This window comes from Neomonachus schauinslandi, chromosome 9 (genome assembly GCF_002201575.2).
Source record: "Neomonachus schauinslandi chromosome 9, ASM220157v2, whole genome shotgun sequence".
Classification (NCBI taxonomy): domain Eukaryota; kingdom Metazoa; phylum Chordata; class Mammalia; order Carnivora; family Phocidae; genus Neomonachus; species Neomonachus schauinslandi.
Window position 1 is genome coordinate 85,401,211 of NC_058411.1, and position 22,850 is coordinate 85,424,060.

A 22,850-nucleotide genomic window follows, 5' to 3' on the forward strand; every position below is an offset into this window, starting at 1 on the left:
ATAAATCCTTTTTCTTTTTCTTTTTTTCTTAAACTTGTTTCTATTACATTCAATGGCTTTTCCAGGCTTGGGGAATATGAGTCCTCGGCCGACTTCCCTGGGTTGGAAGCAGCCTACTACATTCTCTCTGCCTTGCCACAAGGCTCTGGGAGAGGGGCGCCCTCTAGTGAGCCCAAAGGGGAACCCTTCGGAGCCAGCATCTTCCTGAGCTGCCCCAGGCGGATGGCAGGTAGCAGTGACCAGACAGGTCAACCTCCCATTGGCTCAGCTGAGTGGGAGGGAATGGCATTTCTGAGGTCATTTACTAACTCCAGTTTATTCACTAAGAGGTAGTGTCCAAGGGCCAAGGTAGTTGTCAGCAAGGCATAAAAATGTAAATCCTGGGATTTTTTTTTTTTAGGTCCTTGGCAAGACCTACAATCTTATTTGGCAAATTTGAGAACTGAAGCTTAAGCTTAAAGATAATGTAGCACACTTAATATTAGACCTGGGACAAGAAGTTTGGTTTCTTCTGCTGCCCAGGGCTTTCATTGTATCAAGAGATCACACAAGTAAAAGAAGAACAAAAGGGACCCAGGAAAAAGGAAAATAAGAGGTACAGAGGGATGAGGTGGACTACATGGGAATCACACAGTAACCTCCCCCGCCCACACACACAATATAGATGAAGCTGAGTTTCAATAAATGGCCCCTCAAAGAGGCAAGCATCAAGGGAAGGCAGGGTTGCTGTGCAGAAATGGGCAGCACCTGCTTGGTCTTAACATGGAGATGGGGTTGATAGGCAGCCCCAATGTCTGTTTAGCATATTAGGGCTTTTTGTTTTCGTTTTTGTTTTTACATCAATAGAAAGAGGCTCTTTTTCCTACTCCACCTGCAGATTGGGGCTGGGGACAGAATGGTTTCAACCCATCCTGCAGTCAGTTCTGGCAGGTTTATGGGGCTCCAATGAGATCTGCAACCAGATTGGAAGTCCAGGTGTCCACCAGGGAGAAGAACCTTATAGGGCACAGTCAGACTCTCTGTGATGCTCCTCCTTACACCATGCCTCAGAAGAAGCCTCTGACAGAAAAATGTCCTGGGGCTCAGGACTCTCAGCTGTGGACCGGTATCTGGGGCTCAGGAGTCCCCCTTCCTCAGGATTCCACTCCAGTGAAGGATCCTCCCCTGTACTCTGGTTGAAGAAAGCCTTCAGCCTTTGGGGCTGCATCCTGTGGGCCACTGCCATGGCCAGGCCGAGCAGCATACAAAGCAGTCCTGGGAATGAGACAACAGGTGTCCCGCCTTGGTGATAGTAATGCTGTCCCAAGGACATCTTCTCCCAAGAGCATCAGAACAACTCAAAGAGAATCGCTGGTATCCCTGTTTCAGGGCAACTTGGGCTCAGAGCAGTGACGGACTTAGGGTCATACAGCTGGTGTGGCTCTCTGTTGTTCTGAGTTTTGGGACTCTAAGCCCAGTGCTCTTTGCATTACATCTCAGAAGAGAGAGAGAGAGAAAAAAAAAGAGAGAACTCTGAAAACAGAGAACCCTGGGGGAAGGGCAGAACACAGAGGAGGAGGCATGAGAAAGGGCATGAGAGAAGAGGAGAAGAGAAGAAATTGCAGGACAATTTAAGGCTACGTGAGGCAGGGAAAGAGAAGGAAAGCAAAGGAATGGGTGACACAGAGAAGAGTGTTTGGGGGAAGTGGGCAGGGACATAAGACTGGAAGATTTGGGAAAGAGCTGGGTGAAGAGAGAGTTAGGGGATGAGGGAAATGACAGAGACAGAAGACACGGGGAGTAGGCATCTATGGAGGAGAGGCAGGTGGAACTGGGGAGATAAAACCCAGAGATGAGTAATGTAAGAGGGATGGGGTTTTAATGAGAGGAAAGGCATCCTGGTCCCCAGAGGCAGATCCTCAACCCCCACTAATATGGTGGTCCCTGGCCCTCCTTCCCTGGCCCTAAGCCTTCTGGTGTCTGTCTTCAGGGCTGCACCTCACCTGTGGTCAATGTGATCCAGAAGGCAGGCCCATGGTGAGTGTGCAGCGTAGCAGTACCCAGGTGCAGGGCACAGGGTGGTGTGAGTGATGTGGCCGTGGAGAAGAAGAGCAGTCCCAACAGCTGGAAGATGCCTGTGGCCAGCAGCATGTGGCCACCGTAGACCAGCACGGGCATGGACAGCATCACATTGGCCAGCAGCCAGCAGAGGAATGCCACCCTGGAGAGCCAGGACCCAGTGAAGGCTGGCCTGGACACCTCTACTTGGAAGGGCCCAGGTGGAGGCTCAGGGACCCAAAAATATCCCAAAGATGTGAGATAGGGATTTCTGCCTATAGGTTTCCCAGCCAAGCACCATGGGGCTGGTGCCACCCTGTCCCACCAGGGATTTCCACATAAGTGGAGGAAGATGGGTAGAAACTCCATTCCTGGGTCTAGGCCAGCAGGGCTTCCATCCCACCCTCACCAGAGCATGGCTGAAGTGTAGTGTCCTGCCAGGCGGTACTGGCCATGCAGACCACATGGACTGTTCGGGGTGAATTTCTCAGCCAGGTAGAGCACGGGGTCTGGCAGCCCCTTCTCCAGTGCCTTTGTATACTCCTTAGCATAGTTCTTGCCTAGGCGCCAGGTGAACTCCTCATTATAATTGATGGTCTCATTCAGCTGTTGCACTGGGGTCCCTGGGGAATAGGGCAGTTGTGCTCAGCAGGAACCCAAGGACCAGAGTGGGCATTTGCCTGGGTAGGGGCTCATCACATTGGGCAGAGGGACAGGAGCTGGTCTCAGTCTCTGGAAATTTCCCTTCCTACCATCCCCCCATCCTGTAGATCCAAATTAGATCCCAAAGACACAGCAGAATCTTCTCCTCCCTCACAGGTAAGAGCCATCCCTCACCTTTGAGTGTAATGTTGAGTCCTCCCAGACCAACCTGCAGCCCCACATCAGCGCTGATCCATTCGGAACTGAAGGCTTTGTATGATATGTTGGTGCTGACCTGGCCCACGAACCACTCAGAACTGAAATTCACAGCTGGGGTGGGGAGTTGGACATATGGGAACTCAGGAAGGTCCAGGCATTCCTGGGTTAGAGTCAGAAGGAGAGCTACAAGGGGTCTGGGTCTGTTTTGCTCTTAACTGTATATCCGTTGACTAGCTCAGGGTCTGGCTCATGGTTAGTTTGTCAACAGTATATTTGCCCAAGATGAATAAAGGGGTCAGAATCCAAGATTTCCTTTGGTGACAGTCTGCTTATGCCACCCCCCCTCCCTCCCCTGAAGCAGAAGATGCCATGAGGAAACAAGGAGAGGACAGGCTGACTGCTGAGGGAACTAGATGGGACAGAGGCAGTTGACCAGGATTATACTCACCCAGGATCACAGCCCCAATGAATAAGCTGGTCACCACCCGCAACAGCCAGAACAGCCTCTGAGTCACAGGGTGGGTGGGTTTAGAAGGAACACCCTCCTTCCAAATCCACCCTTCCTCTTTCCAGACTTGTGTGTGTGTGGTGGTGGTAGGGGGATGTTCTAAAACTGAGGTCACTTGGTCAGTTGTGATCAAAGTGCCTGGCATGTAATAGGTGCTCAATTATTATCCATTGAATCAATGAGTAGGGAACTCCCTCCTGGGGGTGGCGGTGGGTGACACTTTCTCAGGACTGGAGTCTCTTTCCTGAGTCTGGTTGTAGCCAGAGAGTCTGGCCCCCTCACCTTGAGGCCAAGATCTCTCTGGGGCTGGGGTCTCCAGGGTTGGGCTTGTTTCTCACCATCTTGCCCCGAATGCCAGGCAGGATGATGATGAAGGTGATCAGTGCGGTCACAAAGATGGTAATGACGACGGCCAAGGTGGTGTCCATTGGGAAGATCGACTTGTGGCCCACATAGAAGGGGAATGTGTGTCCCAAAGTAGCCATTTTGCTGGGGTTGTGCAGGGGAGGCGTATGCTGTAGGACAATAGATGTGTATGTCTAGGTGCCAAGCACTGTTCTTGGTGCTGAAGATACAGCAGAGCATAAACCAGACCGCGTCCCTCATCTCTGGAGCTCACCAGATGATACCGCTCCTGCCATTTGGCTGCCCCTCTGCCATTCATTTCCCTACGTTTTGACTGTGAGGGAACGGGGGTCTTGGCAATCAGTCTCTGTTGCCCCATGCTCCTTTCCTAACCCGTAGGTCCCCTAAATCAGGGCCACAACCACCCTCGAGTCTTCTCTGCTTCCTCTGGGACTGTCTTAGGAAATATAATTCTCTTTTATCTTTCTCAGACCTCCAGCACAATCAGACAGATCACAGGACATAAAAAGATCTATGTTTACTATCAAGTGAAGGCATAAGGGTGAAAGATGGTACAGATTACAACAAGTGGCTTTCCTTCTCAGTCCCCAAAGGAACAAAAGCCAGATAGCTCTGCTAAGTATCTAATCCAACTACATTATCAGAGGGCTGATTCCCAGTTCTGGCACTCCTCGGACTGGTCTGTCCAGCTTTCTCAAGCACCCTGGCTCCTACTCTGGCAACTCTAGAATAAACAAAATCAAGTTCACTTCATCTTACAGTCAATGAACCCAGCTCTACCAATATCCCTGTGTGTGATCTGTACTGGGGCCTTGGTTTGCCTGGGAGGCTCCATTATTTACAGTCTGACCTGGTAGTGTCTTGTTAAGCGATGCAGTGAAACAGTAAGTTTGGAGTTGTGCAGCTCTGTGTCTGAATTCTGCCTCTGCCTCTTGCAAGTTACTTGGCCCCTACAGAGACTTGGTTTTTTTACAAAATAGAAATGATAATATCTACCTCGCAGGGTCATTGTGAGTGTGAAACAAGATTGTGTGTGTAAAGTGCTAAGAATAATACCTGAAACAGAGTGACATCAATAGATGGGAAATAGGGGACATTTTATTACTCCATTTCTCTCTCTATCCAATCCTTCTTGGAGGGAACCCTGGGCTAGAATCAGTTCTGGGTCCAGTTCCAGTTCTTCACTAATTTTAAAACATTGGGCAGTCAAATGACAACATCCCTGGCCCTTGGTTTCCTCATTTGCAATTGGATATGATGATCTCCACGTCCCCTCTAGTTCTAAATTCTGTGATTCTTCTATAATACCTTGTGGAAGGGTCCCAGCCTTCCACTCTCCTCCTAGGCCGGGCCACCTCCTATGCTGTCTCTGGGGGTAGCATAGTGTCAGACAGACAGTTTGAACTTTTAATCCCATCTTTTGGACAAGTCACATAACCTCTGAGTCTCAGTTTTCATGTGGAGTTTTGCTTTTTTTCTTAACTCCTCAATTCTTCCATTCCAGAGGAACAGGTATCTCTTTTCCTCCTAGGCTCTCACTCCAATCCTGCCTGCCTTCACTACCACCTTTCTCATTAGTCATCCCCTTTCTCTTTACAACTTTTCAGCTTCTCTTTCTCTGCTGGCTGTGTAAATTTCTCCCATCTTAGGCACACAAAGAGAAGGGACTCTGTCCCTTGAACTTCTTAGTTCTTTCCAGCTACTGTCTTATCCCACTCTCCCCTTTTCACAGCCAGGCTTTCTGGAAGAATAGACTATGTTGGTGTTTTCACTGTTTTATCTCCCCAACCCATTGCAATCTGGCTTCTGTCTCTGAGAAGTCTCCGACTTCTCCATTAGGTTACCACATGCTAAATCCAAAGGGAAGTTTTCATTTCTTATCCTTCTTGACCTCCCTGTGGTATTTGGCATTGTGGAAGTTTCCCTCTTTCTTGTCCTCCTTGGGTCTCCATGACACTATGCTCTCCTGGGTCTGCTGCCTTTGGCCATTCATTTTGTGGCTCCTTTGCTAGTCCTTCCTCCTTCTGACATATTTCTGTTTCCCAGGAGCCTGTCTAGGCTTTTTTCTTCTAGCACTCTTCATGATTCCCTAGGTAAACTCATCTATTTCCATGGCTGTTGCATCTCAAATCTATATCTCCAGGTAGACCTCTTACCTGGGCTCCAAACACAAAAGGTCCAATTACCCTGTTGACATTTTCACTTGGCTTTCACATGGATGCCTCGGATTTAACAGGTCCCACACTGAATTCACTCTCTCTGCTCTGCTTTTTATTCTGTTTTCTTTGTCTCTTTGGTGGCATCACCACTGTACCAATAAAATAAATCAGAAAGCTAGACCATCTGACCTCCTAAACATTTCTTGAAGCCATCCATGCATTTCCTTCCCTACTGCCCTAGTTCAGCCTCATTCTATCTTGCCTGGTGGCAGAACATTTTTTTTTTCTAACAAGCAAATATAATCATTTTACTTCTTTGCTCTAGGTAAAGTCTAACCTCACAATCACATACAAAATCCTGTTATCTGATCTCACCTACCATTGCATCTCTATCTTTGGCCTAGCCTAACCTCTAGCCATACTCAACTATTGGCCTCTCCCTGAATCTGACATGCTCTTTCAAGTCTTCATGCCTCTGTAGATGCTATTTCCTCTGCCTGGCATGCTCTTACCCCTTAGCAAAGACCTTTTCACCCTTCAAGTCTCAGCTCATATTACCCCCTCTGTGAAGTTTCCTCTGAAACCATTGGGCCAGTGTGGATGTTCCCACCTCTAATATTCTGATTGCATTTTGAATATACCTCCACGATCACAATAATTACACTGTATTATAATTATTTGAACATCAATCTCCCCATTAGCTTCTAATCTCCATCTTTGCATCCCCTGCTTGTAGCATATACTAATAAGTCTATGGGTTGAATGAGCGAATATATGAATGAGTTCCTCTCCCTGCTGGTAGCATCTTCTTTTTCACACACAAGAGGGAGCTATGCTCCCTCTGTGCTCTAGACAGTATTAAACTCTCATTCAACATTAATTGAGTGTCACGAATATAGGGCTAAGGATTGGGCAGGAAGGGATTTGACCAACCCTGCCCATTTTTAGTGCTTTCACAAAATTTTCACAGAGCCTCTTCCAATATTTAGAATCCAAAGCATGAATGTTCATGTTTAATTGAATCTGAAACATATATTTCAACTCTAGCTAAAGATAAATAACTAAGAACGTGTGGATTAAGTTATCTTTTATAATATGTGATATGATATTTATTTTATTTATTGGCCTAATAATTTTTTATCAATGACATCTAGACTGAAGCCATTACAATTGTGATGGAAGGCTATATTTTTTAGAAAAGGCTATAAAATGTAGAATATCTTGGGTAATAAGGTAGGAAGATAAAGCAAGTTTACTGATCCTATGAATACATATTATATGCTGAAATTTCAAAAACAAATATTTGCAATATAAGCAAATAATAGTGTAATGTATTTGGGTTAGCGTTAGATGCTAGCATTATTCCTACATATATTTTAATGGGAGGTTATAAAATATTTTACAAGAATGGCTCATCTCTATTAACATGGTGCTTCAAAGAAACACTAACAAAAGGCTCTGTAAGTACAAAAGAACAATGTTAACTTATTTCCAATTCTCCAGAATACTTATTAAAGATGACTAAAGAAAAAAGATAGTTGGTGAATAAAATTCACCTTTTTAAATTTCTTCTTGCTTAACTTAATGAATTAGGTTTTCCTTAATCTACATCGCCTAATCTAAAGTTAATTTTGGATGACGCTGATCCCAAATTAGTTTTAATTATTAAGGTAACAGGCCTCCTGCATGAAGTGGTGGGACTGAAATGAAAGTCCTCATGCCCAGCCATCCTGCTTTTCCTACAAAGCTTGTAGTTTCCCTCTGGAACATCTTCCTCCTTGGCTTGCCAAGGAGGCTCTGACAGTAGAATTTCTTCCAATCTGAGAAAAATCTCTTGTCAGTCTTCACTCACTTCTCCCTTAGCTCACCACCACGACTGACAGATATACACAATGGACATGGATATAAATAAGCCAAGATACAGTCAGACATACACCCACAGTTTCACGTAAACAGAAATAGGACACAAAAAGAAAGTAGCTCTCAGTAACATAAAGAACTAGATACATAAACCCTCAATCAGAGGCCCCGGTGACAAAACTGAGGTGCTTTCTCAATGGGCTGGGTCAATCCCCACGCTTTCTCCCTGTCCTGGAGAAGGGAGGGCCACTCTTTTCCCTTTCTGAACTCCCTTAAAATACTGAAGCATTTCTAATGCTCAGTTGTGTTTCAGACACAGTTACCTAACCCTTACCTATCTCAGGTTGAAGTGGGGTTCCTATGTGTGTATGAGGGGTGGGCAAGAAATAAAGTTACGTGTCTTTAAGAAAATTCAGCCTAGTACAGGGTCTTCAGCAAAGTTGTCACGTGCTTTCTTAGTGCTCTGTGGCCCCTCTTGTAGCCTCCCTCTGCCCACCTCCCCCATCTTCTGGAACCCAGAAAGACTCCTAATTCTCTACAAAGGGGGGAATGGGTGACACGGCTGGAGTTGCCACGAGCTCTGATTGATGATACACAGCTACTAGAATGTAATATTTTGTTTCTTTGGTTGGGGTTGATCCCATTCAAAGTTTACAGCTCTGGCTGGCTACAGGGACCCTGTCAGGCACTCCTGTCCCAGCCTCTTCTCATCAAGAAGGCATGTGGACATGTGTATGTGTGTTGTTGCACCAAGGAAAGAATTAAGTGTTGAAATAGAAGATCTGAGGAGTGGGTTGAGGCAGGAATCCCCAGTAAGGGTTGAGGTGAGTAAGGAGCCCGGGGTGGGGGGGTGGGTGGGTGCTGAATCATGCAAGTCAAACATCTAGGCTCCAGGTAAGCCGAGATAAGGAGTCCATGTCTGTAAACCTAGTGGCATTGATGGATGGCCTCCTCTTAATTTCTTATCAAGCTCTCTTTGAGGAACTCCCACTTGATCTGAACTTGCTCTGGGTGGACGCGGGAACCCGCGGGGCGGTGGCGGCACTCCGACGTCCCCTTCAAAACCCTCCCAGACCGCACCGACCCCAGCAGCCTCATCCCCGCCACTCACACCCGGACCACCATTTCCTACCTTCGCGTCTCGCAAACGATGCGTGCGTGGCAGCCTGAGCCGCCGCTCGCCTCGTCCTTGTGGAACCTCACAAGCAGCGCTCCTGGGGGTGGGATTAGGGCGGGAACCGGGTCCAGACGTTGTCACCGAAAGCTCACTCCCTTTCTCTTGGCGGAGCCCGCTTCCCGTCCCACTCTTCTAATGCACTGAAGGACCAGGCTTCGACCGGACAAACCGGGTCCGGGGTGCTTCCCCGCCCACCGCTGCAAGTCGCTCTCAACCTTCTCAGACCGCACCCGAGGCTCTGAGGCGCTGCCTCCGGTCCTCGGCCTGGGACACAGGAGGGACGGCGCGCAAGAGCTGTCCCCTCCGCAGCCATCCCTCCGGCTCCTCCTCCTCCTGCCCCCTGCCCAGAACCCCGGGCGGCTCCGGCACAAACCTAGCGATGCAGTCCGGGGACCGGCGGGGCGCGGGCGGGGCTCGAGCGCCGGAGACCCCGAGAGCTCACGAGGAACCCTGCGGGGGGAGGAGTGGTTGCCACAGACTCTTTCAGGGTCTTAGGACGAGGGCCTTGCTTGGACGCCTGGCCTGGTCTGCCGGCATTGACCGGTCCTCTTGGTCTTGGAGCCCAGCTCCGAAGGTGTGGAGAGTTTGGGGGAGCGCCTCCCCGGTCCCCCCGCACCCGCTTGGCCTCCCGCCCACACCCCAGTCCCGGCAGACTTGCCCTTTTTGCTGTCCAAGTGGCCGCACTAGCCGAGCCCTCGCCAGCGACGGGACAGATCCCCAGCCTGCGCCCTGCGAGCCGGCGCCGTCTCACCTGGCGCGTCCCGGTCCCCTCGGAGCACCTCGGCGGGTCCCCGGCGCGCCGGCTGCTATCCCGCCCCACTCCGCCCCGCCCCGCCCCGCCCCGCCTCGCCTTAGAACCCGGCCGTGCGGTCTCTTCTTCACCGCCGGCCCCGCCCGCCCCGCGCACCGCCGCGGAGGAAGCCGACCGGCAGCGGGCGTCGCGGCCCCGCTGCGAGCCAGGAGGGAGGCAATCCGCACTCCGGGGTCGAGGGACGCCACGGCCACAGGTCAGACCCAGAAGGGCTTCTCCGGCCCGCGGGCCTAGGCGCTCCGGGGGAGGGAGGGAGCTCCACTCGCGTGGCTTCGGCGGAGTGTGCCCCAGCTCGGCCACGCTTTCTGAGGGAAGAGGAATTCTAGCCCTGGCCTCACTGCGCCTCCGTTATTAGCCTGACCCTAAAATGGAGCCGGTTCAGGCCTATTCCTCCCCCACCCCACCACCAAAGTTTTAGGTTCTTGGAGAACTGGGAGTGTTGGGTGGCCTAGTTTGCTTGGGCCTAAAGGATCCTAAAGGATCTCTCTGGAGTTCTTCCTGACACAAGCACATGATGCCCGGGAGGGAACTTTGGGCTTTTAGAGTCCAGGCTGCCCCTCAGCCTTCCCTTGGGATCAGGTTGGAATCGCTATGGCCTTGGCTTATATGTCCCCCACCCCAGGGTCACCACTGTAGGACTTCAGGCTGGAAAAGTAGCCATGTGGGACAAGAACAAGGTAGGCCTGTGTTCTCTCCCTGGTTCTGCCACTGCCTGGGGCTTCACTGCCCTGTCATAAGGTTATGCCTTCCAACAAACAGGGTTGCTGGAGTGGGGGGTGGGGTGGGAGGGATGGGGTGACTGGGTGATAGACACTGGGGAGGGTATGTGCTCTGGTAAGCGCTGTGAATTGTGCAAGACTGTTGAATCTCAGATCTGTACCTCTGAAACAAACAATGCAATATATGTTAAGAAAAAAAGAAGAAGAAGAAGAAGGTAGCGGGAGGGGAAGAATGAAGCGGGGGAAATTGGAGGGGGAGACGAACCATGAGAGACGATGGACTCTGAAAAACAAACTGAGGGTTCTAGAGGGGAGGGGGGTGGGAGGATGGGTTAGCCTGGTGGTGGGTATTGAGGAGGGCACATTCTACATGGAGCACTGGGTGTTATGCACAAACAATGAATCATGGAACACTTCATCTAAAACTAATGATGTAATATATGGGGATTAACGTAAGAATAAAAAAAAAAGGTTATGCCTTCCACTCAAGGCTGTTAGAAAGTTACTGAACCAATGTTGTATAAATCACTGTGGCTACCCACCCGAAAGGAGTGGTTATTAAGCATACCCAATTCCTCTTCAGGTTTATCTGCACAGCCTGGCCTGAAAGCTCACTACATGCTTTTTGTGGGCTGAGTGGTCTCTGGGGCCCAGGATCCTGAAGACACAGTGGTAAGGGGGAAGGGGCAGGGCATCCTAGATCAGGGAAGGACCACTGTGGCCACTTCAGCACATCCATCCTTATGGCTTCAACCATTCAGGACCCTGCTCTTCACACACTATCAAAGGTCACCATCTGGACAGTCTCTGGGATGGAGTGGATAGAGTGGCTGAGCTTTTGAGTTATGACGGGGCCTAAGGTTTTTCACTTGTTTAATGGGAGATAGCAAGTTGGGATGAGATCACCCTCTGGGGCTCCTCCTCTGGGACTAGACAACCTGTTCAGGAGTCCTGAGGGTTTGGTTTGAGATAAGGCTTTCTCTGAGTTCCCACTTTCCTCCACTAGATAGTTCCCCAGCCTCACCCCCACCCCCACCCCCCAGTTTCTATGCTGCCTTTAGAAAATCTTTACTGGCCTGAGGCACTCCCTGTGCTGGTCAGGAGTCCCAGCCTGAGTCCCCTGCTGCCTCTGTTTCCCTGTTGTCCCTGGGTGATTTGTTAGCCTGGGGAGAGAGAGCAGAAAGTTGGGACCAAGCATAGGAGTGCCTGGCGCTGCATTCTTTGATTCCACTGAGAGGAGCCATGCTCCAGCCACGCTCTCTCTACATCACATTTACATAACACCTGTCACCTTTCTTGTTTGAATTCAACCTCATTCGCAGGTTTGATGTTTGATTCCGGCAACCATGCTAGGAGATAGACAGTTCAGGCATGTTTACTCCCATCGCTGGAAGAGGTAACCAAGGTCCAGATCAGATAAGTGACCTGCCTAAGACCACACTCGTGGACTAGCAGCAGCTCAGTGTCCTGGCCCCCAAGCAAGGCTCTGTCCAAGGAACATACACTTTGGAAAGCTGGACCAAAGCAAGGTTTTTCAGTTAATCTAAGAAGGTAAGTCCAGGAAGTCAGAGATTTCTGTCTGCTTTGTTCATCACTTAATCTCCAGTTCCTAGGTCAGTGCCTGATACATAGTGGGTGCTTGTCAAGTGTTTGTTGAATGAATGAAAGATTCTTGGGAGACAGTGTGTCTCCTGCTCTCTGCTCCTCACTGTGGTGTTGGCCCAGGCCACACCTAGATTCACAGGGGCCTGCAGAGGCCCTGGCCTGACTCTTCTGAATTGCTGGGACTCATTCTTCCTGTCCTCTTTTTCTAGGGTCTCCATTTTGGGGTGTTCTAATACCTAAGCCCTATTATCATATTCATCATGGGCTTCTGCCTGGCTCTGGCATGGACACTCCTGGTTGGGTCATGGACATCCATGGGTAAGTATAGATTGAAAAAGTATAGCTAGGAACAGAGGAATCTGCGTTTGGCTTGGGTCATGATCCTGGGGTCCTGGGATAGAGCCCTTCTGTTCAGCAGGGAGTCTGCTTCTCCCTCTCCCTCTGCTGCTTCCCCTGCTCGTGCTCTCTCTCTCAAATAAATAAATAATTTTTTTTTTTAAATAGCCAGTTCCTTATCATCAAGGGTTGGAGGATACAGGAAAAGGAAGCAGAGAAAACCTTTGGAATGATCTATTCTGACTGGGCAATAGATCCCTGCAGCTTCTCCCAGGACGGAGCTGTTCCCATTCCCATTCCTTCCAGCTCTCTCTTTGCCTTGACCTTGGATTTTCCTTTTCTAGTAGGCTCTTGCCACTTATTCCCAGAAGGCATTCTCCCTTATGCTCCCTCCCAAAGACCCTCCTCCCCCTTGTTCTGCCACCAATTTATCTTATTTTAAAGATCACATGTATATAGCTGCACTAGTTCCTGCCCCAAGTCCTGGATCCTTAGTTGAGTTCTTTGCTCAAACATCAGGGCCTGAGTCATTTTCCTTCTCTGACCTGCTGGTGAGTGAGTGTGCACACATGGGTGTGCACATGCACATGGAAGTGTGGGGCAGGAGGGGAGCTCTTAGATCTTGTTCTCAGTCTGAGTGGAAAGACAATCAGGAATGGGTCTCTCGCTGGCTGATGAGGGTCCTTTTCTTTGTTCTGTTCTATGAAGTGAGCAGAGAGGGAGCTTTAGCCCTGTAACCTTCTAGTTTGGGGAAAGGAATCTAACTGGTCATCTGATCTACTGACCAGAAGGACCCCCATTCCACCTCTGATTCTGGACCCTTCCCTCTGCCCTCACTGCCTGAGTTCTTCCCTCAACAACTGAGTGCTCCCTCCCAGATCCTAGTTTTTGGAAAGTATAATAGGGTCAATAAGAGGAATTACATGAGGAACCTGATGCCTCAAAAGAGGAGGTGGCAAGGTTATCCCATGACCAGGCAGTCCCTGATCTGATCCCACCCCAGAAACTGGAAAAGAGACCAGAGTAGCAACAGGCCCCAGAGCCACAGCCCCAGGGCCCACACACTTGCCCTGGGGGCTCTGCTCAGCAGGAGAGGGCCAAGCCCCTCTTCCACACTTCTCCTACCCAGGGAGTGGTCACAGAATGACCTCTCCTTCCCTGGTTGGCGTTTGGGGTGCGGCTGGCTCTTACTCCCTATGGTATCTTAGGGCTGGGAATGGTTTCTGTCCTGCCTTGTCACCCCAGGGAACTGAGATGTGAGGGCAGTAGAAGGCCCCTGCATGCCCTTCCACATCGCCACTGTTCTCCAGCTTCATCTTGTTCTCTGAGGTTACTTGTCAGCACACACCGCCCCTGGCTACACTGCTTCAGTGCTCGGTGCCATGTTTCCCCCACTGAGCTTGAGTTTGGATACCACTTTGTCCTCGGTTCTCTCCCTCTGCCCCCTACCTTCCACACTGTGCTGGGTGTCCACCTTCTGCTGCTCCCCTTACCAGGCTCCCAAGAGCCATATCCTTCAGGCTTGCCTGTCCTCTCATGCCCGGACTTGCCCAGCTGCCCCTTCCTTCTGTTCTCACACAGGAGCTCAGAACCCCATTTCCTGGGAGGTGCAGCGATTTGATGGGTGGTACAACAACCTCATGGAGCACAGATGGGGCAGCAAAGGTAGGTGAGGGCCAAATAGAGACAGCCCCAGGGGCAGGGGTACCCGAAGGGGCAAGGCCTGGCAGGTACCAGCAAAGGCTCATCCATTCTTAAGGTTTTAGGATCTGTGGTATGGAGGGAAGCCTGGGAGAGAGGAGGTAAGGGAGCCCCACTGAGGATTTATCTTTGTCCCTACCCCTCCTACCCCAGGCTCTCGGCTGCAGCGCCTGATCCCAGCCAGCTATGCAGATGGTGTGTACCAGCCCTTGAGAGAACCCCACCTGCCCAACCCCAGAAACCTTAGCAACACTGCCATGAGGGGCCCTGCAGGGCAGGCCTCCCTGCGAAACCGAACAGTGCTGGGAGTCTTCTTTGGTGAGGCCCTCAACCTCTGGGGGAGGGAGGCCAGTAGGGTCAGCTGGACACCTCTATGTCTGAGGGGGGGAGTCAGGGAGTGAGGGAGAGAAGTGATGGAGGATCTTAGAGATGCGGGTGAGAGATGGAGGGGGAGGCAATGGGATGGGGTATTCTTACCCAAAACTGGATTTGCCTCTCGGTGGATATTGAGCCAAAAGACAAAACCAAGACAAGAATAGGAAGAGTTTTATTTAGAACAAGTAAAGGAAAACATGGAGAATATTTCCTAAAGCAGTGTCTTCCCAAATAATAAAACTGGGGAAGTTTTAAGGTCAGGGTACATACGCATTCATGAAGGCACTTGTCCAATGGGGAATAAGCCTAGAATTTAGGCAAAAGTCATCTCGGAGTGACAGAGTCCAGGTCTTAAATGATGGAAGTCACAAGGGCCAGCAAGGGTTGGCATCAATTGTCTGCCTTTTAATTGCTCTAATATCTGAGTGCTCAAAGGGGTTTAAATCCTGCAAAGATAACTCAAGAATGTGCTTTGTGCAAGTAGGCATAAATCATAAGATGTCTGGGGCCTAAAATGACTTTTTTTTTTTAAAGATTTTATTTATTTATTTGACAGAGAGAGAGACAGCGAGAGCAGGAACACAAGCAGGGGGAGTGGGAGACGGAGAAGCAGGCTTCCTGCTGAGCAGGGAGCCCGATGTGGGACTCGATCCCAGGACCCTGGGATCATGACCTGAGCCGAAGGCAGACGCTTAACGACTGAGCCACCCAGGCGCCCTAAAATGACTTTTCTTAAGTCAAGAAAGCTATGTCTTGTATTTCTTTTTCTGGGGAAGAAAAAGTAGAGGGAGAAAAGTCTGGTTGGGGGAGGCATAAATTTGCGCCACATTGAGCTGTTGATGGGACTGCAGGTAGAGACAGGAGCATGACAATAATCTCGTAGGGACTTTTGTTCTCACTCTTTGCCCACTGTGACTCCTAGGACAGTCTTAGGGCAGGATTCTGATTTTGACAAGAGGGCTGGTGGGCATGGTGTCAAAATGGGGGTGCTAGGGTGGGTGGCTGGACCCCAGTGACTGTGGGTTGTTGGCTCCCAGCAGGAATGCCGGGCTCCTGCTGGCCACCCAGGGTGCCTACGTTTGAATCCCAGTGTCCAGTGTTGTAGTGAGCCTGGCAGGTTCTCTGGGCAGGCTGCTCCCAGCTGCATGTTAGAGCAGGTGTTCCCAGCCTGACTGCCTAGGCACACTCACCCTGCACCTCCCAGTTACCAAGGAGAAGACCAAACTGACAATGAAAACAGTATGGACCAGGGTGTAACAAAGGATTGGGAAGGGTGGGGGAGGTCAAGACTTGGACTTGCCAAAAATGGCTGAGGAGTCTTTTGAAGCTTCAAGGGTAGTCGGGGAGGGCTAGATACCTGATGCAGAAGGGAGAATGGTCCTTAGCTGGTCCTTGCACGCCCTCCCCATTGCGGACAGGCTACCACGTGCTCTCGGACCTGGTGAGCGTGGAGACCCCCGGCTGCCCAGCCGAGTTCCTCAACATCCACATCCCGCCCGGGGACCCGGTGTTCGACCCCGACCGGCGCGGGGACGTGGTCCTCCCCTTCCAGAGGAGCCGCTGGGACCCCGAGACCGGACAGAGCCCCAGTAATCCCCGGGACCTGGTGAGACGAGGCGGGCGGGGTCCCGGGTTCATGGCCAGGCCAGGGCAGGGCGGGGCAGGGAGAGGCAGGGAGAGAGGCTCCCACCCCCTGGCGCACCGACACCCGCCTCTGCTGCCCGACCCCCGGCTCACCCCCGGCTCACCCTCGCGGTGCCCCCCGCAGACCAACGAGGTGACGGGCTGGCTGGACGGCAGCGCCATCTATGGCTCCTCGCACTCGTGGAGCGACGCGCTGCGGAGCTTCTCCGGGGGGCAGCTGGCGTCGGGGCCCGACCCCGCCTTCCCCCGGAACGCGCAAAGCCCCCTGCTCATGTGGACGGCGCCCGACCCCGCTACCGGACAGCGCGGGCCCGGGGGGCTGTACGGTGAGGCCGCGGGGCGGGCTGCGGCGGCCGGGGCGCGGGGCGGGGCGCGGGCTGCGGGCGGCAAAGCTGGTGGTCACACCGCCGCTCCTCTCCTGCCCTGCGGCCCCGCGTCGCGTGCAGCCTTCGGGGCGGAGCGAGGGAACCGCGACCCGTTCCTGCAGGCGCTGGGCCTGCTGTGGTTCCGCTACCACAACCTGTGCGCGCAGCGGCTGGCCCGCGAGCACCCGCAATGGGGGGACGAGGAGCTGTTCCAGCACGCGCGCAAGAGGGTCATCGCCACCTACCAGGTCAGTCACGCGCCCTCTCCCCGCCCCCTCCCCCCGACGGCTGCGCGCGAGACTCCGCTGCCCCGCAGGGCCCTCCATCCTCGCGCAAGCAGCCCCCAGAAACGCCCTTTTCCGGGAGGACACTGCTCCCCAGGACTGGAGCTAGCGTCTAGGAATGGACCCCGAGGATGAAGAGCAGGCAAAGGACCGTCACACACGAGACTTGACTGTGGTTATTAGTTATTAGCCCACGCCCATCCCGTGTTCCTAGTGGGGGACAGGCGTCCGCACCTGTCCTGTTGGAGTCGCCTCCCTGCTGACTGCCCCTGCCTGGCCCTCACCTCCCACCTAAGGCTTCCTGGGGCTCAGACCCTCCCAGCGTGGCTGCTCCAGCACTTGCCTCCCTTTTGCCCTCTGTTGACCCTCAGAACATCGTTTTGTATGAGTGGCTGCCCAGCTTCCTGCAGAAAACACCCCCGAAGTATGCAGGTAAGGGGATGGGGAGGGAGAATGGGAGAGCTAGCAGGAGTTTTGGGGAGGGGGAGGGAGGGTGGGCGGTTTAAGGGCTAAATGTTACTATCCTCTCTCTTCTCCCCTTCCCCCAGGATACAGCCCTTTCCTGGACCCCAGCATCTCCCCAGAGTTCCTGGTGGCCTCTGAGCAGTTCTTCTCCACCATGGTGCCTCCTGGGGTCTACATGAGGTGAGGGCAAAGCGAAAACATTTGTGTGTTGGGAGGAATGGGGATGTCATTTGAGAAAAATCTGTCCTCAGGAAAGGATTATCAGTCTGAAGTGTGCTAATTTCCCCAGAGAAGAGTGAATTTGGAGGGGGAAGAACAATTGTTTAAAAAGACTTCGTTGTGGTTTTGAAGCACTTTATGTCCATTTTCCTACAGCTGGTGTATATATTAACCCGCCAATTAAACACAGGCTAATTGAGGCTCAGAGGGTGAGTCACAAAGCCTGCTGGTCTGAATCTTAGGTCTTGACACTACACTGGGGGCATTTTAACTATAAGCATAGGACCTGGGTCTTGCAAGCCTTTCTAGGGAATTATAATTAAAAAAGCGTGAGAGCTGAAGAGAAATTTTGACTCCAAAATAAGGAAAAGGGCAATTTAAACTAAAAATATACATATTTAATTAAATGTATATGGAACAAAACATGTCAGTTTATTTTTATAATTGCATTATAATTTAAAACAATTTGTAGGTTAGGGGCACCTGGGTGGCTCGGTCGGTTAAGCAGTTGCCCTTGGCTCAGGTCTTGATCCCAGGGTCCTGGGATTGAGCCCCACGTCCTTCCGTCTGGCTTTCTGCTCAGTGGGGAGTCTGCTTCTCCCTCTCCCTTTACCCCTTCCCCCTGCTCGTGCGCTTGCGCACGCACGCTCTCTGTCAAATAAATTAATAAGATCTTTAAAAAAACAGTTCATAGGTTAGATTTTCTTACTCTGGAACAATTTTTGGATATGCCTAATCATAGCCAAGAAATCATAGCATTTGACTTATCCATAGACAAGTAATTTCAAAAGAACAATTAAAAATCCTTTTAAAATGTTTTAACATATATATATACACTCTCTCTTTGGGAATCAGGAGAGAAGAGGTGCTCTAAACAGAGCCCCATGCTGTTTAGTAATATATACATAGACAGAGAGATGGAGAAAGAGATGGGGGAAGGGAAGCATGTGCATGCTTTGGGCACATTTTTAAATGCTTTTTTTTAAAGACTTTACTTATTTATTTGACAGAGAAAGAGACAGGGAGAGAGGGAACACAAGCAGAGGGAGTGTGAGAGGGAGAAGCAGGCTCCCTGCAGCAGGGAGCCCGATGCAGGGCTTCATCCCAGGACCCTGGGATCATGACCTGCGCCGAAGGCAGACACTTAATGACTGAGCCACCCAGGCGCCCCATGTTTTTATTTTTTATTTTTTATTTAATTTATTATTATTATTTTTAAAGATTTTATTTATTTATTTGAGAGAGAGAGAATGAGAGAGACAGAGAGCACATGAGAGGGGGGAGGGTCAGAGGGAGAAGCAGACTCCCTGCCGAGCAGGGAGCCCGATGCGGGACTCGATCCAGGGACTCCAGGATCATGACCTGAACCGAAGGCAGTCGCTTAACCAACTGAGCCACCCAGGCGCGCGCCCCATGTTTTTAAATGTTTACACTGACCTGGGCCCCCGGCTATGTACAGTCTTGGAGATCAGAGCTGATGCCTGATTTTAGGACCCCATGGCCTCAGTCATCATTCCCCTGCTCCTTGCATTTCAGAAATGCCAGTTGTCACTTCCAGGAGGTCATCAATAGGAACTCAAGTACCTCCAGGGCTCTCCGGGTCTGCAATAGCTACTGGAGCCGAAAGGTCAGGGCTGGGGGCACATATGTGGGTGGGTGTATGTGTGTAGTGTGTGTGTGTGTGTGTGTCTGAGGTATATGATGAAGGGGGACGGTAGGGCCTAGGCAGCCAGCTGTACATGCTCGAAAGTCCATCCTCCACCTCCACCTCCAGGCTGTGTGAGGGACAGCGAGGCCTATGCAGGTGTAGCTCTACATTCGTTCCTTCCTTGTAGGTTTTTCTTCTCCCTTGACAGTTCTGAGTCCCCCATAGGCCTGGAGTACCCCAGCCATCCCCCCCCCCCCCCCAAGGAAATGTCCCAATTAGACATACTGAAGGCAATGTGTGAATGTGCATGTTGAGGGAGGAACAAGAAGGAAGGAAGAGTTCTGAGATTATCAGGTATAATCTGTCCCATCCAAACCAGGCCAGTGTGGGTAAAGAGCATTGATGAATAATTTAAAGCAAAATCTGATACTTTGTGTAGAGTGTTCACGAGAGAAGAGAGGTAGAAGGAAAAGGGAGAAGAGGAAAGCACAGAATCAGAGTGATAAAGCTGAATTGAAGAAGACCTCAGTATCCTCCTAATTGTTTTAATTTAATTTAACTTAATTTAATTTTATCCCTAATGCCCTTTCTATTAAGGAAAAGGCACTGAGTTCAGAAAGGTCCTGTGATTTGCCATGGTCACACAGCTGCTCACTAACAGAGCAAGGACCAAGACCTAGATGTTCTAGTGTCTTTGTTGATCATACTGTCAAGTCTCCTAAAATAGAAGTAAAGTTTTAGATCCCTTGTGTTTGTGGGGACCTGTCTCCCAGCAGCATGAGCTTTGGATGGGGACATCACTCACCCTGAGTGGGGAATCAACCTATGGAGGAGGAATGGCCTGCTGGTTTCAGAGCAAACATCAGCACTGGGTGGGCCCAGGACATGGACTGTGGTGTGGGGAGAGCCTGGCTGCTCCACCTCCAGCCCCATCTTCTCTCCCCATTCCCAAAGCATCCAAACCTACGGAGAGCTGAAGATGTGGATGCGCTACTGCTGGGCATGGCCTCCCAGATCGCTGAGCGAGAGGACCATGTCGTGGTTGAGGATGTACTAGGTGAGGCTGAGGCTGTCCCTGAAGGCTGTGCCCTGCTAGCCCCTGGGTGGGGATTCTGCTGGAGCTCCAGTGTCAGGCCAGGAGGAGTGTCTGCGCCTGGGAGCCTGTACTCCTTCACTGCTGAGAGATGTGGTGACCATGGTTCCCTCTGTGTGATTCTGGTCCCCCCTGGGGCTGGTTGGAGCCTGGGTCTGGGCTAGTGGAGCTGTGGTGGCCCTGAGCTCCCTCAGACTCTCTGCTATTTCATCCCCAGATTTCTGGCCTGGGCCCCTGAAGTTCTCTCGTACAGACCACCTGGCTGGCTGCCTGCAAAGGGGCCGGGATCTGGGCTTGCCCTCTTATACCAAGGCCAGGGCAGCACTGGGTCTTCCTCCTATTACCAGATGGCAGGACATCAACCCTGCACTCTCCCAGAGCAACCATACCGTAAGGAGGGGTTGGGACACGGAGGGCAGGGTGGGAGGGCCAAGGCACATTGGCCCAAGACATGGAAGGGAGGCAGTGAGACACAAACACTAGAGACAAGTCGCTGGGGAGAAGGATGGGACTCACCCAGGTGGCTTTTCCCAGTATCGTACACCAGGATGGAAGTTTCCAGACCAGTAGGATTTGGCAGTATATCTTGTGACTCTGCAGATCTAGCAAATGTTTGTTGAGCATCTCTTGCATGCTAGGCACTTAATAGGCATTATCTCATTTGCTTTCCCAACAACCACCTGAGCAGGTGTAGAGGGTCCTCGACCCAGGAACAAGCTATACTTTTTTATACACCGATACTCAAGCTGCCCTTGGGGAGTTAACTGTCACACCCTGAGCTATCACCTGGGCAAGTGGCATTGCCTGCCAGCCAACAGACCAGTTTTGGTGGCCTTAGCATCTTGGCATAGTGGCGCTTCTGCAATTGCATGCTTGTTTTATTGCTTTCGTCCTTACTATTTTATAAGATTGTTGGAAAGTGGAGAATTGAAAGGCTGATGAAGAAGCAATACACACATGGGGCTTGTAAATTTTATAAAATCAATATAAAGATAGGAATCACCAGGCATACTGAAAATAGCAAATCTTTAGCTTACCTGGGCCTCACTGGAATTAAGCTGGGCAAATGTTTGTTTACATTGCAGAGAAAAGAACTAAAGTAAAGGTCAGGTAGAAAATGCTCCTCATATAATATTGAAGTCTGTCTCCAAAAAGCAATGTATATGCAGGGATTTGATTTTTAAAAACTTTTTTAGCTCTAAGAAGAGAAACCTTTTCTAATACATCATTCTACCTTTCCAACTTTTGTACTGGTTTTGACCCTCAACTTTCATACTGTTTTGAGCACAAGCCACATAGGGAACTGGCTGCCCGTTTTGTTCCAACTTTCTAAAATAGGCAGCTGAATCTGTGAGCGAGTTCCCATAAATGAGTTAACTTGTGTAAAGCACTTGGAGCGGTGCCTGAGGCATAATAAGTGATGATTGTCACTGTCATTTATCATTATCATCCTGGGGGCTGATCCCTGCATACTACCTCTTTGCCTCAGGGTGGGTGCCAGGTCCTTGCACTCACTCGTGTCCCTTCTTGGCCCAGGTGCTGGAGGCCACAGCTGCCCTGTACAACCAGGACCTGTCCTGGCTGGAGCTGCTCCCCGGGGGGCTCCTGGAGAGCCATGGGGACCCTGGGCCCCTCTTCAGCACCATAGTCCTTAACCAGTTTGTGAGGCTGCGGGATGGCGACCGCTACTGGTTTGAGAACACCAGGAATGGGTAAGGCCTGCCTGGGTCCGTTCCTCAGACTTCACCTTGGCCTGGGCCCCAGGCCCTCTGCAGGTGTTGTCAGCAGCCCCATGGGCCCTTGATTCCAGCTGGCCTCCCACGCTCCTCAGCCCCTCTGGGTTTTTTTCCTCATCTGGGTCCCTGGGCCAGAGCAGGCATCTCTCTCCCAATGCAGCAGCTCCCCACCTCTCCCACCCCCAGGCTGTTCTCTGAGGAAGAAATTGCAGAGATCAGAAACACTTCCCTACGGGATGTTCTAGTGGCTGTCACCAACATGAACCCCAGTGCCCTGCAGCCCAATGTCTTCTTCTGGCATATGGGTGAGTGGCCAGGGGGTGCTTGGAGGGGCCTGGGGTCTGGTGTCTCATCCCTCCTCATCCGTGGGCCTGGTTCAGGTGTGGTTGGGCAGTAGACTCCAAGGAGGCAGTGAGCCATGTTTCTGCCCTTGAGAACTTTGGTTCTGGGCACCAAGGTGGCCACATGTGGCTGCATAGGTCCCCTTCTGCACAACTCCAGAAGGTACCCAAGTGGGGACAAGACTGAGACTCAGAGAGACCTAGGGAGGAAGGCTCCCATCAGCTGGGTTGAGCCTGGGGTGGGTGTGATATCAGGAAGGCCCAGTGCAGTGAGGATATCCTAATCCCACAGCAGTGACAAGGGAAGGGCTGTGTGTGTGTGTGTTGTGCATATGTGCATGTGAGGGAGAGAGAAGGCTGAGGTTCATTTTTGACCCCACTTGTTACCCCACTAGGCAAACACCACATTCTTGGTATACTGACAGGGGTAAGCAGCTCTCATCCCTCTGCTACCCAGAGGCCCCCCCCCCCACTCTACCCTTTCTGCCACTCTAACCTCCTCGGTGATTCTGTGCCAGAGTCTCTGGCCCAGCACGCCCC

General features: G+C 51.2%; 2 protein-coding genes across 3 annotated transcripts in view; one reads left to right on the forward strand and one right to left on the reverse strand.

The window, feature by feature from the left end:
- Positions 1–302: 302 nt before the first annotated feature.
- On the reverse strand, positions 303–9,786 carry DUOXA1 (dual oxidase maturation factor 1). The gene is made up of 9 exons (XM_021695330.1): positions 9,720–9,786; positions 9,342–9,418; positions 8,924–9,005; positions 3,745–3,921; positions 3,347–3,404; positions 2,875–3,009; positions 2,447–2,660; positions 1,983–2,200; positions 303–1,254 (listed from the first exon to the last, which is right to left on the reverse strand). Exons 4-9 carry the CDS (start codon positions 3,889–3,891, stop codon positions 998–1,000), a joined length of 1,029 nt encoding a protein of 342 aa, XP_021551005.1. The 5' UTR covers positions 3,892–3,921; positions 8,924–9,005; positions 9,342–9,418; positions 9,720–9,786; the 3' UTR covers positions 303–997.
- A 102-nt stretch (positions 9,787–9,888) lies between these two features.
- The window catches only part of DUOX1 (dual oxidase 1), a 32,279-nt gene continuing 19,317 nt past the window's right edge, over positions 9,889–22,850 (forward strand). Inside the window, exons 1-15 of one of the 2 annotated variants that reach the window (XM_044917878.1) lie at positions 9,889–9,975; positions 11,082–11,170; positions 12,313–12,421; positions 14,021–14,104; positions 14,294–14,458; positions 15,934–16,121; positions 16,284–16,485; positions 16,606–16,772; positions 17,180–17,240; positions 17,357–17,453; positions 19,029–19,119; positions 20,095–20,197; positions 20,451–20,623; positions 21,770–21,945; positions 22,156–22,274. In XM_044917878.1, coding sequence (XP_044773813.1) covers positions 12,364–12,421; positions 14,021–14,104; positions 14,294–14,458; positions 15,934–16,121; positions 16,284–16,485; positions 16,606–16,772; positions 17,180–17,240; positions 17,357–17,453; positions 19,029–19,119; positions 20,095–20,197; positions 20,451–20,623; positions 21,770–21,945; positions 22,156–22,274 — 1,684 coding nt within the window. In that variant the 5' untranslated portion in view covers positions 9,889–9,975; positions 11,082–11,170; positions 12,313–12,363. Of the gene's footprint in view, positions 9,976–11,081; positions 11,171–11,981; positions 12,050–12,312; positions 12,422–14,020; positions 14,105–14,293; positions 14,459–15,933; positions 16,122–16,283; positions 16,486–16,605; positions 16,773–17,179; positions 17,241–17,356; positions 17,454–19,028; positions 19,120–20,094; positions 20,198–20,450; positions 20,624–21,769; positions 21,946–22,155; positions 22,275–22,850 lie in introns of those variants that run through there. The other variant, XM_044917880.1, reaches the window with a different exon arrangement.

Excerpts from the sequence above, each read along its gene's own strand:
- DUOXA1 (XM_021695330.1), bottom strand. The coding sequence starts at position 3,891 with ATGGCTACTTTGGGACACACATTCCCCTTCTATGTGGGCCACAAGTCG. Across the intron at positions 3,405-3,744 it reads CTGGCATTCGGGGCAAGATG|AGGCTGTTCTGGCTGTTGCG; the intron begins GTGAGAAACAAG and ends CCTGTGACTCAG. Across the intron at positions 2,201-2,446 it reads TACACTTCAGCCATGCTCTG|GGTGGCATTCCTCTGCTGGC; the intron begins GTGAGGGTGGGA and ends CTGGCTCTCCAG.